This window comes from Mytilus edulis, chromosome 10, assembly GCF_963676685.1.
Source record: "Mytilus edulis chromosome 10, xbMytEdul2.2, whole genome shotgun sequence".
Classification (NCBI taxonomy): domain Eukaryota; kingdom Metazoa; phylum Mollusca; class Bivalvia; order Mytilida; family Mytilidae; genus Mytilus; species Mytilus edulis.
Window position 1 is genome coordinate 65,290,416 of NC_092353.1, and position 13,422 is coordinate 65,303,837.

General features: G+C 32.8%; 1 protein-coding gene across 1 annotated transcript in view; it reads left to right on the forward strand.

Annotated features, from left to right (window-relative positions):
• Nucleotides 1–13,422, forward strand: part of LOC139492254 (nuclear pore complex protein Nup205-like) — a 74,968-nt gene that overhangs the window by 19,865 nt on the left and 41,681 nt on the right. Inside the window, exons 10-20 of the mRNA XM_071280455.1 lie at nucleotides 1,042–1,158; nucleotides 1,874–1,990; nucleotides 3,458–3,608; nucleotides 3,925–4,115; nucleotides 4,702–4,884; nucleotides 5,393–5,443; nucleotides 5,675–5,884; nucleotides 6,823–7,005; nucleotides 10,052–10,109; nucleotides 10,488–10,677; nucleotides 11,955–12,075. Of these exons, the coding sequence (XP_071136556.1) occupies nucleotides 1,042–1,158; nucleotides 1,874–1,990; nucleotides 3,458–3,608; nucleotides 3,925–4,115; nucleotides 4,702–4,884; nucleotides 5,393–5,443; nucleotides 5,675–5,884; nucleotides 6,823–7,005; nucleotides 10,052–10,109; nucleotides 10,488–10,677; nucleotides 11,955–12,075 (1,572 nt within the window). The remainder of the gene's footprint in view (nucleotides 1–1,041; nucleotides 1,159–1,873; nucleotides 1,991–3,457; nucleotides 3,609–3,924; nucleotides 4,116–4,701; nucleotides 4,885–5,392; nucleotides 5,444–5,674; nucleotides 5,885–6,822; nucleotides 7,006–10,051; nucleotides 10,110–10,487; nucleotides 10,678–11,954; nucleotides 12,076–13,422) is intronic.

Consider the following 13,422-nt stretch of genomic DNA (forward strand, 5'->3'; position numbering starts at 1 on the left):
ATGTTGTGACAAAATTAGTTTATCAGTTTGTATAGTTATATTATAGTCATTTCCATGCTGAAGAGGAACTGTTTATTTTGAATTGCTATAAAATTGTCCAAACTAAGCTTTCATATAGTTTTTCTTTCTAAAAGTATTCTATATTTATAAGAATCAGATATCATTTTAAATAAAACATCATATATTCAGTAAAATAAGTTTTCAGGGGAGATAACCTAAAATATTATTCTTTTGAATAAAGACTTTTTGAAAGAAAAGTTATTATCTCCCCCATGGAAACTTCCTACAAACATATATTGCAATTTTACACATATGTTACTGAATATGAAATGTTTTAATTCACATAATGTCTGATTCTTATAAATATAGAATACTTTTAGAAAGAAAAACTATATGAAAGCTTAGTTTGGACAATTTAATAGCAATTCAAAATAAACAGTTCCCCTTCAGCATGGAAATGAATATAATATAACTATATATACAAACTGAAAACTAATTTTGTCACAACATCATTAAAGTGGAGTTAAAATCTTATAGGATTGTAAGTATGTTTTATTTTATCACCTTGCACTTTCATGACTTGGCTGTGGTTTTCTACAGTAGTTGGTTCAAATTTCTGACCAGTTGAACAATTTGATTTTATAAAACAAATTGCAATTTGGTCAAAATTTTGAATGAATTGCAATTGATGGAGAGCAACACTAACAGTCAACTCGCTGTAAAGGAATTAAGAAATAGAAGAGATGAAGTAGCAATGTTATCTCCTGAATTAGACAGGTCTTTCCCAAGCAAAAACCCCATAACTGGGCATATACCAAAAATAGGGTTCTACTACGTCCCCACAGCAGGAGTAACAAACCGTGCAATCAATATAGAATTAAGGAGATTGTTTGCTAATGAAAAAACTACACACCAGAGTACTGCAGAGTACTCTACTTCTATGTTTTTCATTGTTTCTTCCAATAAGACAAGATTTTATCTAATGGTACTTAATGATTGAAAGATAACAATAAGCACATATTGACAAATATTTGATTTAAGGTAAAGGAATTAAGAAATAGAAGTGATGAGGTAGCAAGGTTATCGGCCTCACAGACTTTAGTGGAAGAATCAGATGTTGTATCAGCAAGCCATGGATTTGAGTATCTTCTACTTTTGGTAAAACATTTATAATGATTTTAATGTTAGAAATTGTAGTAACATTCACTACTTAATATATTTAGAATACTCATATATAGATATAAGAAGATGTGGTATGAGTGCCAATGAGAGAACTCTCCATTCAAGTCACAATCTGTAAAAGTAAACCATTATAGGTTAGAGTAAGGTCTATAACACAGAGCCTCAGATCTCATCAAAGCAGCCAGCATTAAAGGGCCCAAAAATGACTAGTGTAAAACTATTCAAACAGGAGAACCAATGGTCTTATCTATATAAAAACTAAGAAACACTTATGAACCACATAAACAAACAACTACCACTGAACAACAGGTTCCTGACTAAGTACAGTCTGGTGCATACAAATGCAGCGGTTTTAAATGTTTTAGCAGGTGCCAACCTTCACAAGAATCTGAAACAGTGGTATAACATTACAACATAGAAAGACACACTATAAAATATCAATTGAAAATCAAAAGAGATAGTGACAAAAACAAGTCATTATACGCTGAACGATAATTTGATCTATGACACAATATATGTAAAAAATTGAAAAAAAACAACATTAACCTGGGACAAAATGTAAAAAATAGTGAGACAAGATATAACTCAGGAAGCAATTATTGAATAACAAAAATGCATTATAAATTGTGCCAGAAGGTCAAATGAACCATGTGTATGCTTTATTGGTCAGTATTTATTTTTTAATTTACAGATAGGAAATATATATGGTAAAGATCCTCTTGGAATGAACTTATCAGTTGAATACTGGTTCCCCCAAGAAAGTAATATGCATGAATCTGTTTACCATTACAGATCTCCTCAAAAACAGGTAATCATAGTTATAAAAAAAGTTTGCTAAACTAGCATTGTTCTCCTTAGAAATGATTTACATCATCCTGGTAAAAAGGAAATTATGAAATACCATCTTGTTTCTAGAAATTATAGCATCACATCTATAACACTATCTATAAGAAAATAATTTCAGATCACATTCTAGCAATATAGAATCACATTACCATGATGCTAAAAGGCGCTGGGGAGAACACTGAAACTAGTACACATTTTTGTGTAGGGGCCAGCTGAAGTTTGCTTCCAGGTGTGTGATTTTCTTTCTGTGTTGAAGACCCTTTGGTGGCTTTGGGCTGTTTTTTGCTCTCTGGTTGAATTGTTCATGTTGTCTCTTTGACACATTCCTGTTTGCATTGACAAGTTTTAAACTTCATTCTTTGAAAAAAAGCTTTTCTCATCACTTTGCGTCTGGTGTCTTTGTTGTCGTCGTTGATGTCATTAACTTTTACAAAAATCTTCTCCTCTGAAACTACTGGACCACATTAAACCAAACTTGTCCACAATCATCATTAGGGTATGTTGTTTTAAAAATGTGTCCGTTGACTTGGCCAGCCAACCAAGCTGGCCGCCATGGCTAAAAATAGAACATAGGGGTAAAATATATATTTTGGCTTTTAACCAAAGCATTTAGAGCAAATCTGACATCGTTTAAAATTATTTATCAAGTCAAGATCTATCTTCCCTGAAATTTTCAGATGAATCGGACAACCTGTTGTTGAGTTGCTACCCCTTAATTGGTCATTTTACAGAAATTTTGACGTTTTTGGTTATTAACTTGAATATTATTATAGATAGAGATAAACTGTAAACAGCAATAATGTTCAGCAAAGTAAGATCTACAAATAAGGTCAGTTGACCCCTTCAGGAGTTATTGCCCTTTATAGTCAATTTTACCAATTTTTCTTTAATTTTTTGTATTCTTTTACAAAAATCTTCTCCTGAAACTACTAAGACAAAATGTAACCATACTTGTCCACAATCATCATAAGAGTATCTAGTTTAAAAATCTGTCTGATGATTCTGCCTGCAAACCAAGATGGCAGACATGGCTAAAAAAAATACATAGGGTAAAATGCAGTTTTTGGTTTATATCTCTCAAACTGAAGCATTTAGAGCAAATCTGACTGGTGGCAAAAATGTAAATCAGATTTAGATATATCTGCCCTGTAATTTTTAGGCAAATCTGACAACCAGTCATTGGGTTGCTTCCTCAGAGTTAGTAATTTTACAGAAATTTTGCAGTTTTTTCTAATATTTTAGATATTATTATAGTATCTAATGATATCTTTTACTATAAATTATGATTTTAACCTTATTTTACATGATTTCCAAAGAATCAGTAAATACAGGTAAGCAACACAGGCTCTTTAGAGCCTCTAGTTATATAGTTCTAAGGTCTTATTTTTGAAAAAAAGCTTTTTTTTATTTATTATGTTTCATTTTTCAGGTGTCTCTAAATAAGTTTATACGTCTAGCTGGAGACCTACTGCCACCTTCACTGTATGTACCTTATATCAACATGTTGACAGGTTTAGCCAGCAACACGCAGTCGGCACTCCATTGTTTTGAACTACTGAAAGCAAATGGTCTAGCATCAGGTATTCAGATAAATGTATTGGGATTAACATAAAAATCTTTTCAACAGTTTAATTTCATTTCACACATGATTCTAGAAACAACAAAAAACTTTCTGCATGTCATGATGGTAAAACACCTAAAATAATCTTCCACATGCCATATGGAAGGTTAGATATAGTATTATGTATCGCATTAAACAACAAGACATTTGAAATTAAAAACATTAGATGCATGTTCATGTTATAGTGGTACAAAATAAAAAAGCAGGGTCAATAATTTTGCTGTGCATGCTTTTAAACTTTTTCATAAACTGGAATGGATTTTTATGATTTACAGGTGGTCCCTCAAGTTCTGTATCCTGGAACCATATCTTTGTCTCTCTGAACCAATACTACTCAAGCTTGAGACGAGAGACACCAACCTCCTCAGAGGTGTCACAAAGAGCTCCCCATATCAGAGGCATAACATTAAAGGAATTAGAGGGACTTGTATCTGTCTTGAGACTTGCCAATGTTATTGCTGAGAAGGTAAATACAGTGGTAATAATTACACAACTGATGTCAGTCTTAATAAATACAGTCTTCTTGAAAAACTATGATAAATTGAACTGATGTGTGTGGTCCCAACAGTTTAGGAATTAGGGGCCAAAAAAGTGCCCAAATAAGCATTTATTCTGTGTCAGAAACCTATTATTTGTCAAATATTTAATTACAATCCCAATTCAGACCTGTATCAATTATGAATATTGTGTCCATATTTTGCCCCGACTGTTCAGGGCTGCAATTGTAACGAACTGCACTCTGCATCTGTTTCTGTCTGTCTGTCTGTTTGTCTGTCTATCCTGCTTAATTATATGCATTTAATGTATTTTGGATTAAAGGTGATGTTGGTGATGTTGGTGATGTTTACAGTTTTATCTGTGATACATTATTCTAGGCAAGTGGGTGTGAATGTGAAAGTTTTGTAAAAACATACACATTCCTCATGAAAAGAATGAATCTGTTGCTTTTTAAGTTTGATACAAAACTTCTTTAGTTATTATTTGTTTATAAGATATTTAAGAGTTTCTTCTCTTGTTTTTTGCCTTTTTTTATTGTAATTATTTATTTACAGAATGAGAATTGTAGAATAGCCTTTTGTGAAAACCAACAGTGGTCCTTGATTGTCTGCTTGTTTGGTCTTCTAACATGCAGTGTACCACCAGGTCTTAAAGCACAGATACTACTGACACTATCAGCTATAGCTAAAACACCTGATATTGCTGCTAATCTGTGGCAAACCTTAGAAGTTTCTCAGGTACAATATGTATATGATTTGATTGAGTTGTCTTTTTATACGACCGCAAAATTTGCAGTATATTGTTATCACATCGTCCGAAAAATAACTTTAGTATTAGTAAACAGAAATCTATGAAATTTAAACACAAGGTTTATAATCACAAAAGGAAGATTGGGATTGATTTTGGGAATTATGGTCTTGACAGTTAATAGAGACCAAAATGGGGCCCAAATAAGCATTTTTCCAGTTTTCAGAGATAATAACTTGTGGAAAGGTGTATGGATCTTTCTGAAATTATACTACAAGTTTCAAAAGATTTTTTTTTTTTAAATTGGATGATTTTAAAGCATTTTTGACATTTTACTATGTTTTACAATTTGTATTTAAGGATTTTTTTTAAAATAGTTAAAAGGTGTGTATAGAGTGTCTCTTATCCTATCGAGTATAAAATAAAAAAAAAAAAAAAAATATATAAAACGCATAGAGATTGCTTAATAGCATGATAATAATTCTTGTAATTTTTTAGATTATACCAACAAATCGTTCTGGATCAGGGAAGCAGCCAAGTGGACTTCAAGTAAGATTTATGTCATAAATATGTTCAACTTTAATATAAGTGAATAAAAATCAATAAAATTTTAACACAATGTTTATAACACAGTGAACATGAACTTGACAGCTAATGACCCGTTAATATTTATCTTTCTAATCGTTGAACATGAACTTGACAGCTAATGCCCCGTTAATATTTATCTTTCTAATTGGTGATCATGAATTTGCTCATGCTCCATTAATTTTTATATTTTAGATAGAGCTAGAAGAGATAGAGACTAGAAATGAAGAATACCCAATGATCCTGGCTTTCCTGGGTCTGATAAACTCTTTGTCAGATATTCCTGTGCCAGCAGGATTAGTCACAGGGCTAAGATCTCCAGGTTTTGATCCGTATCTCAGTTTTATTAGAGATGATGTGTTTTTAAAGTTTGATACCAGAGCATACAAGGATCCAGCTGAAAAGGTAAACCATGTATCAGTTTATCATTTTGATTTCTTCAATATCTCATCAGTCACCAAATATTTATAGTACAGTAAAACCTGTTTCAACCGAACCTCTTCAGGACTTAACATTTTGGTTGGTTTTGGCCTACGTTCAGTTTTATCAGATTCACAACACATACAATTTGATATGATGGTACTTAAGAAAATGCTTGGTTTATATAGGTTTTCGGTTAATGCAGGATTCGGTTTAGCCAGAATTCACTGTAACACTATTAAGTATAAGAAATCTTTCTGTTGATTCAGAGCTTTGTGTGTTTATTTGTAGTGACAAATTTTTGCTAATTGACATTATTTTAAGATTAACTATTCTCACAATGATGCAATTTACTTGTTGTTTGACATTTAAAAATATTCCTGTGTCAGCAATCCTTCATGTCAGCAGAGACAGTTGGTCAGAGGACACTGTTAGCATCCTATGATTTATATAGTCCAGGTTGTGGACAGTGTGTAACTTGCATTTTTTAATATTTGATGCATAACATTGATGGTTAATGACACTTTCAGCATTATTGTGCAATTTTATTGTAATCAGTTGTTTTGGTGGAGGAGGCCTGATTGCTGGTTGAAAACCACCACCCGAAATTTCTATACACAAGCAGCAAGCTAGTCAACAAACATACGTTTGTGTTTTAGCAAAGAATTCCACTTGAATCAGTGATAGGAACAATCTTTCATTTGTAGGAGGTGTAAATAATTGCTTCATATTGAAAGTCTCCAATGATTTTGAGATGAAGATCGATATCAGCAATAAAAACTCTTCTTTTTGGCTTTACATTTATTTTTTTTTGCACACAAAATGGCTTTTCTTCCATTGAAAGTAGATAGGTCTGATGATTCTTTGCACAATCAAATGTATTGCATGTAGTGTAGAAATATTCAAATAATTTTGCATTTCAGTGGAAAGTTGCTTCAGCTGCCTTGGAGATATTTGTTAAACTGTTGAAATGCCACGAGATAAGGGCTGAAGATTTTACAGATGAAATGGTAGAGTTACAGACCGGAGGAACTGTAGCTGTTAACAAATCTCCTGGACATACTCTGATTATACACATGCTCAATCATTCAGGACTCTTAAAGAAGGTTAGATAACTCTCATTATACACATGCTCAATCATTCAGGACTTTTAAAGAAGGTTAGATAACTCTCATTATACACATGCTCAATCATTCAGGACTGTTAAAGAAGGTAAGATAACTCTCATTATACACATGCTCAATCATTCAGGACTTTCAAAGAAGGTTAGATAACTCTGATTATACACATGCTCAATCATTCAGGACTCTTAAAGAAGGTTAGATAACTCTCATTACACACATGCTCAATCATTCAGGACTTTTAAAGAAGGTTAGATAACTCTTATTATACACATGCTCAATCATTCAGGACTTTTAAAGAAGGTTAGATAACTCTCATACACATGCTCAATCATTCAGGACTTTTAAAGAAGGTTAGATATTGTACTTTTTAGCTCACCTGGCCCGAAGGGCCAAGTGAGCTTTTCCCATCACTTGGCGTCCGTCGTCCGTCGTCGTCGTCCGTCGTCCGTCGTCCGTCGTCCGTCGTCGTCCTCCGTCGTCGTTAACTTTTACAAAAATCTTCTCCTCTGAAACTACTGGGCCAAATCAAACCAAACTTGGCCACAATCATCATTGGGGTATCTAGTTTAAAAAATGTGTGGCGTGACCCGGTCAACCAACCAAGATGGCCGCCACGGCTAAAAATAGAACATAGGGGTAAAATGCAGTTTTTGGCTTATAACTCAAAAACCAAAGCATTTAGAGCAAATCTGACATGGGGTAAAAATGTTTATCAGGTCAAGATCTATCTGCCCTGAAATTTTCAGATGAATCGGTCAATCGGTTGTTGTGTTGCTGCCCCTGAATTGGTAATTTTGAGGAAATTTTGCTGTTTTTGGTTATTATCTTGAATATTATTATAGATAGAGATAAACTGTGAACAGCAATAATGTTCAGCAAAGTAAGATCTACAAATAAGTCAACATGACCAAAATGGTCAGTTGACCCGTTTAGGAGTTATTGCCCTTTATAGTCAATTTTTAACCATTTTTCGTTAATTAAAGTAATCTTTTACAAAAATCTTCTCCTCTGAAACTACTGGGCCAAATTAATCCAAACTTGGCCACAATCATCTTTGGGGTATCTAGTTTAAAAAATGTGTGGCGTGACCTGGTCAACCAACCAAGATGGCCGCCACGGCTAAAAATAGAACAAAGGGGTAAAATGCAGTTTTTGGCTTATAACTCAAAAACCAAAGCATTTTGAGGAAATCTGACGGGATAAAAATGTTTATCAGGTCAAGATCTATCTGCACTGAAATTTTCAGATGAGTCAGTCAATCGGTTGTTGGGTTGCTGCCCCTGAATTGGTAATTTTGAGGAAATTTTGCTGTTTTTGGTTATTATCTTGAATATTATTATAGATAGAGATAAACTGTAAACAGCAATAATGTTCAGCAAATTAAGATCTACAAATAAGTCAACATGATCAAAATGGTCAGTTGACTCGTTTAGGAGTTATTGCCCTTTATAGTCAATTTTAACCATTTTTCATAAATTAAATTAATCTTTTACAAAAATCTTCTCCTCTGAAACTACTGGGCCAAATTAATTCAAACTTGGCCACAATCATCTTTGGGGTATCTAGTTTAAAAAATGTGTGGCGTGACCTGGTCAACCAACCAAGATGGCCGCCACCGCTAAAAATAGAACATAGGGGTAAAATGCAGTTTTTGGCTTATAACTCAAAAACCAAAGCATTTTGAGGAAATCTGACGGGATAAAAATGTTTATCAGGTCAAGATCTATCTGCCCTGAAATTTTCAGATGAATCGGTCAATTGGTTGTTGGGTTGCTGCCCCTGAATTGGTAATTTTGAGGAAATTTTGCTGTTTTTGGTTATTTTCTTGAATATTATTATAGATAGAGATAAATTGTAAACAGCAATAATGTTCAGCAAAATAAGATCTACAAATAAGTCAACATGACCAAAATGGTCAGTTGACCCCTTTAGGAGTTATTGCCCTTTATAGTCAATCTTTAACCATTTTTCATAAATCTAAGTAATCTTTTACAAAATCTCCACTGAAACTACTAGGCCACAATCATCTTTGGGGTATCTAGTTTGAAAAATGTGTCCGATGACCTGGCCATTCAACCAAGATGGCCGCCACGGCTAAAAATAGAACATAGGGGTAAAATGCAGTTTTTGGCTTATAACTATGAATTCAAAGCATCTAGAGCAAATCTGACAAGAAGTTAAATTGTTAATCAAGTCAATATCTATCTGCCCTGAATTTTTCAGATGAATTGGACAACTGGTTGTTGGGTTGCTGCCCTCCAATTGGTAATTTTTAAAGAAATTTTGCCGTTTTTGGTTATCTTGAATACTATTATAGATAGCGATAAACTGTAAACAGCAATAATGTTCAGCAAAGTAAGATCTACAAATAAGTCAACATGACCAAAATGGTCAATTGACCCCTTAAGGAGTTATTGCCCTTTATAGTCAATTTTTAACAATTTTCATTAATTTGGTAAATATATGTTAATTTCTACCAAATATAGTTCTCTGTTACTAATGGGCAAAGTTCATTATAGATATAATTGTAAGAAGCAAAATCGTTCAGTAAAGTAAGAACTTCAAACACATCACCATCACCAAAATACAATTTTGTCATGAATCCATTTGTGTCCTTTGTTTAATATGCACATAGACCAAGGTGAGCGACACAGGCTCTTTAGAGCCTCTAGTTTTTTGAAGGAGTTGTCTGATTTAAATAAGTTTATCTGACCATTTCCTCATTTTCATGCCTTATTTAATCAATGTTTCCAGTGGCTATCAAAAATTATATTACTGTAAATTTAGATATAAAAGGAAGATTTGATCTGCCTTGGATGAAGAGGGTTTATTATTTAGGGGCAGATCTTGCAATTGACAACCAATTAGTGAGAGTTCTTCAATGTGCATAGAGCATTGCATGCTCCTTAAAGCTTTGGATTTAATGTCCCCATCAAAAAGGAAAATACAGCAAATTAAAGTGGTTCAGTTAGATAATTTAATTATTTTTGTCATAAGTATAATGTTAATTTCTATGTTACATTTACAGGTTTTACGAATTCTTGATGATGTTGCAAAAGTATTAGAGACCTATTCAAATGTTCCAGGTATGATTTACACCCGTTATAATAACCTTATAGGGACTGTTGTTGAAAAATATCATATATAAAGGGGTTAAAAGATCTCTCTGTCAAGGAAACAAGAATGATGTTAACAAATTGTCTGAAACTTTTATATCAATTGTACAGTTTTAATTCAACATTTAGTGAAGTCTAGGGTTAAAGTTCAAACATCAATAAACTTACACGGAATTTCATTAAAAATTTACAGAAGCTTTTTCTAAATCAAGAGATACCATTTAGATTATGAAAACTATACAGATAGACAAGATAGACAGAAAGTGTAAGCATGAAAAAATGATCACCAATGCATCTTGTAATTTCAATCCATATACAGTTTAAAATGAGCTTTCAGTTATATTTCAGGAAAGAAGTACATGGAAAAAGCTTCACTTTGTTGTCTACAATTGATTGAATACACCTTAGACAAAGCAGAGGAGTTTTTTGATGCTTGTAGAGAAATGGGAGTTTCGATAATGGTTTCTCAAATGGACAGGCTTTTAAGAGGGATAAACCCAAGAACAGGAAAATCTGACCATCTAATTAATGTGGCTAAGTAAGTCTTTTATTTATAGATTAGTTCTGATTTGTATGTCACCAAAATTGGTTTCTGTTCTTTAACTTTAGTTTGCTTCAACCAAATGTTAAAAAAAACTATTACACAATGCTTATTACCACCAAACACAGATTAAGTTCCAAATTTGGTGGCATCAATTTTACCGTTCATAAGTTATTCCCCTTTTATAAACATAAAATTTGCTGAATTTTTTGGGTTTTTTTTGTCAAGCCTACTTCTGTCACATAAAGCCAGACATAGGGATAGTGATCCAGCTTTCTATATGAGTCAAAGTTTTCTTTTGGTTCCAAACAATGCAAAAATAAATTTGTAAGGTGTTTGAAAATTTTGCAAGTAATCACTATTCACACTAAAGATATTATTTGTAAAAAACTATAATCACAAGGCAATAATTGTGTCATCAGGCAATACTGATTTATTCAAACTTATCTTCCATTGTTTTTTTATACGACCCCAAAAAAATTTTGGGTTCGTATAATGGTATGTTGTCGGCCAAAGTTTAGGAAGTAAGGGCCAAAAAGGGGCCAAAACAAGCATTTTCTAGTTTCCAGACAATACCTTGTGTGTAATTGCATGGATCGCTCTGAAATTGTACCACAATGTACCATATAACAAAAGGGGAGGCTGGGATTAAGTTTTGGGTTAATTGCCCAAAATATGTAGGAATTAAGGGCCAAAAAGAAGCATGTTTCTAGTTTCCAAACAATCATGACAATAACTTGTGTTTAAGTGTATGGATCTCTCTGAAATCGTACTACAAGGTTCAATATTACAAAGGAAAGCATGGGATTGAGTTTAAGGGTTATTGCTCCAAGGGGGGGTTTCAATAAATTGGGGGGGATCTCAGTTTACCATTTTTTGTAAGGGATTTTTTTTTTTTCCCAACATTTTTCAAATTTCAAATTTTGAAAAGTTTCAATAAGAAATATTCAATTGCACAGTATTGTGCAATAGATGTGTGAGATCTTGAACCACATTAATTTTGTGGCAAAAACCTATATTATGTCAAAAATTTGATCACAATCAAAATTCAGACGGTATCAAGCTTGAATATTGTGACCAAATTTGCCCCAACTGTTGAGGGTTCGACCACTGGGGTTGTATAAAGCTGCGCCCTGCAGAGCACCTGGTTAATACAGAAAATGATACATTGACCACTTACTGTCTAGACTTTTTATTGTATATTATAAATACTATCTACTTTCCAGATACCTTAAAGTTTTCATAGTATATTATATACATTACTTACTTTGCAGATACATAACTTTTAACCAAGTTATGCCTTATCATGCTATGTCAGCTATGAAGATTTTATTCAGTGTGAGCAGAGCTGCAGGCATACAAGCTGATCTCGTCAATCTATACACAGCTGATCAGGTATTCTATTGTTTGTATATTATTAAATCTCATCAATCTATACACAGCTGATCAGGTATTCTATTGGTTGTATATTAATAATTCATGTCAATCTATACACAGCTGATCAGGAATTCTATTGCTTGTACTGTGAAAGTACTTTTATTCGTGGGGTATCAATTTTCGTGGTTTTCGTGGATCACTTTATCCCCGAATTTAAGTGTCCAATGAAAAAAACCAACCATTTTCAAAATCAAGACATGGAAAGATCCCCATATAGGTTTGACTTCTGATATGATCTAGAGAATATATTGAACCATGACAAATCTGAGAATACATTAATAACAGTCACAGAACTACAACTGCATGCAGGATTATACCCATTTAATATTTATAACCTGAACAGTACAACTTTTGATCTTTTAATTCTCATAAAAAATATTTTTGATCGATGAAAGACAGATTTCCGGTATTGATATGCTTGTATGATAATGTGTTCAATTTATATCCTCATAGTTCTCGTACATATGGGCTTGATTTTAATATGAATTATTTGACAATTCAAGATACGTTTCTAGCATTTGTGTATGTTACTGTTTTCTTTAGGTGACATGTTTATGGCCTAATTTACACCTTTGATGGTCTTAAATCTGTTGATCACTTTATCTTGGGTTAATTAGTGTTGTCACTACGGGGTAAATGTTTACATTGCACTTTCCTTCAATTCAGGCTATTTGTAACCTACATTTTTTTTTAAAAAGGCTTAAATTTTTCAATTTAATTTTTTTTTTTTAAACTAAAATCCACAAATTTAAAAACCAGCGAACATGTAAATATTGCTCAAACCACGAAATTTGATACCCACGAATTAATGTACTTTCACAGTATATAATTAAATCTCGTCAATCTATACACAGCTGATCAGGTATTCTATTGGTTGTAAAACCGTTGTATATCATTCTTTCATAAGGTGATCTCTTCAATCTATACACAGCTGATCAGGTATTCAATTGGTTTATCATTAATTCATAAGGTGATCTCCGTCAATCTATACACAGCTGATCAGGTATTTTATTGGTTGATTATCATTAATTCATAAGGTGATCTTGTCAATCTATACACAGCTGATCAGGTATTTTATTGGTTGTATATCATTAATTCATAAGGTGATCTCTTCAATCTATACACAGCTGATCAGGTATTCTATTGCTTGTATATCATTAATTCATAAGGTGATCTCGTCAGTCTATACACAGCTGATCAGGTATTCTATTGGTTTATCATTAATTCATAAGGTGATCTTGTCAATCTATACACAGCTGATCAGGTATTCTATTGGTATATCAATAATTCATAAGGTGATCTTGT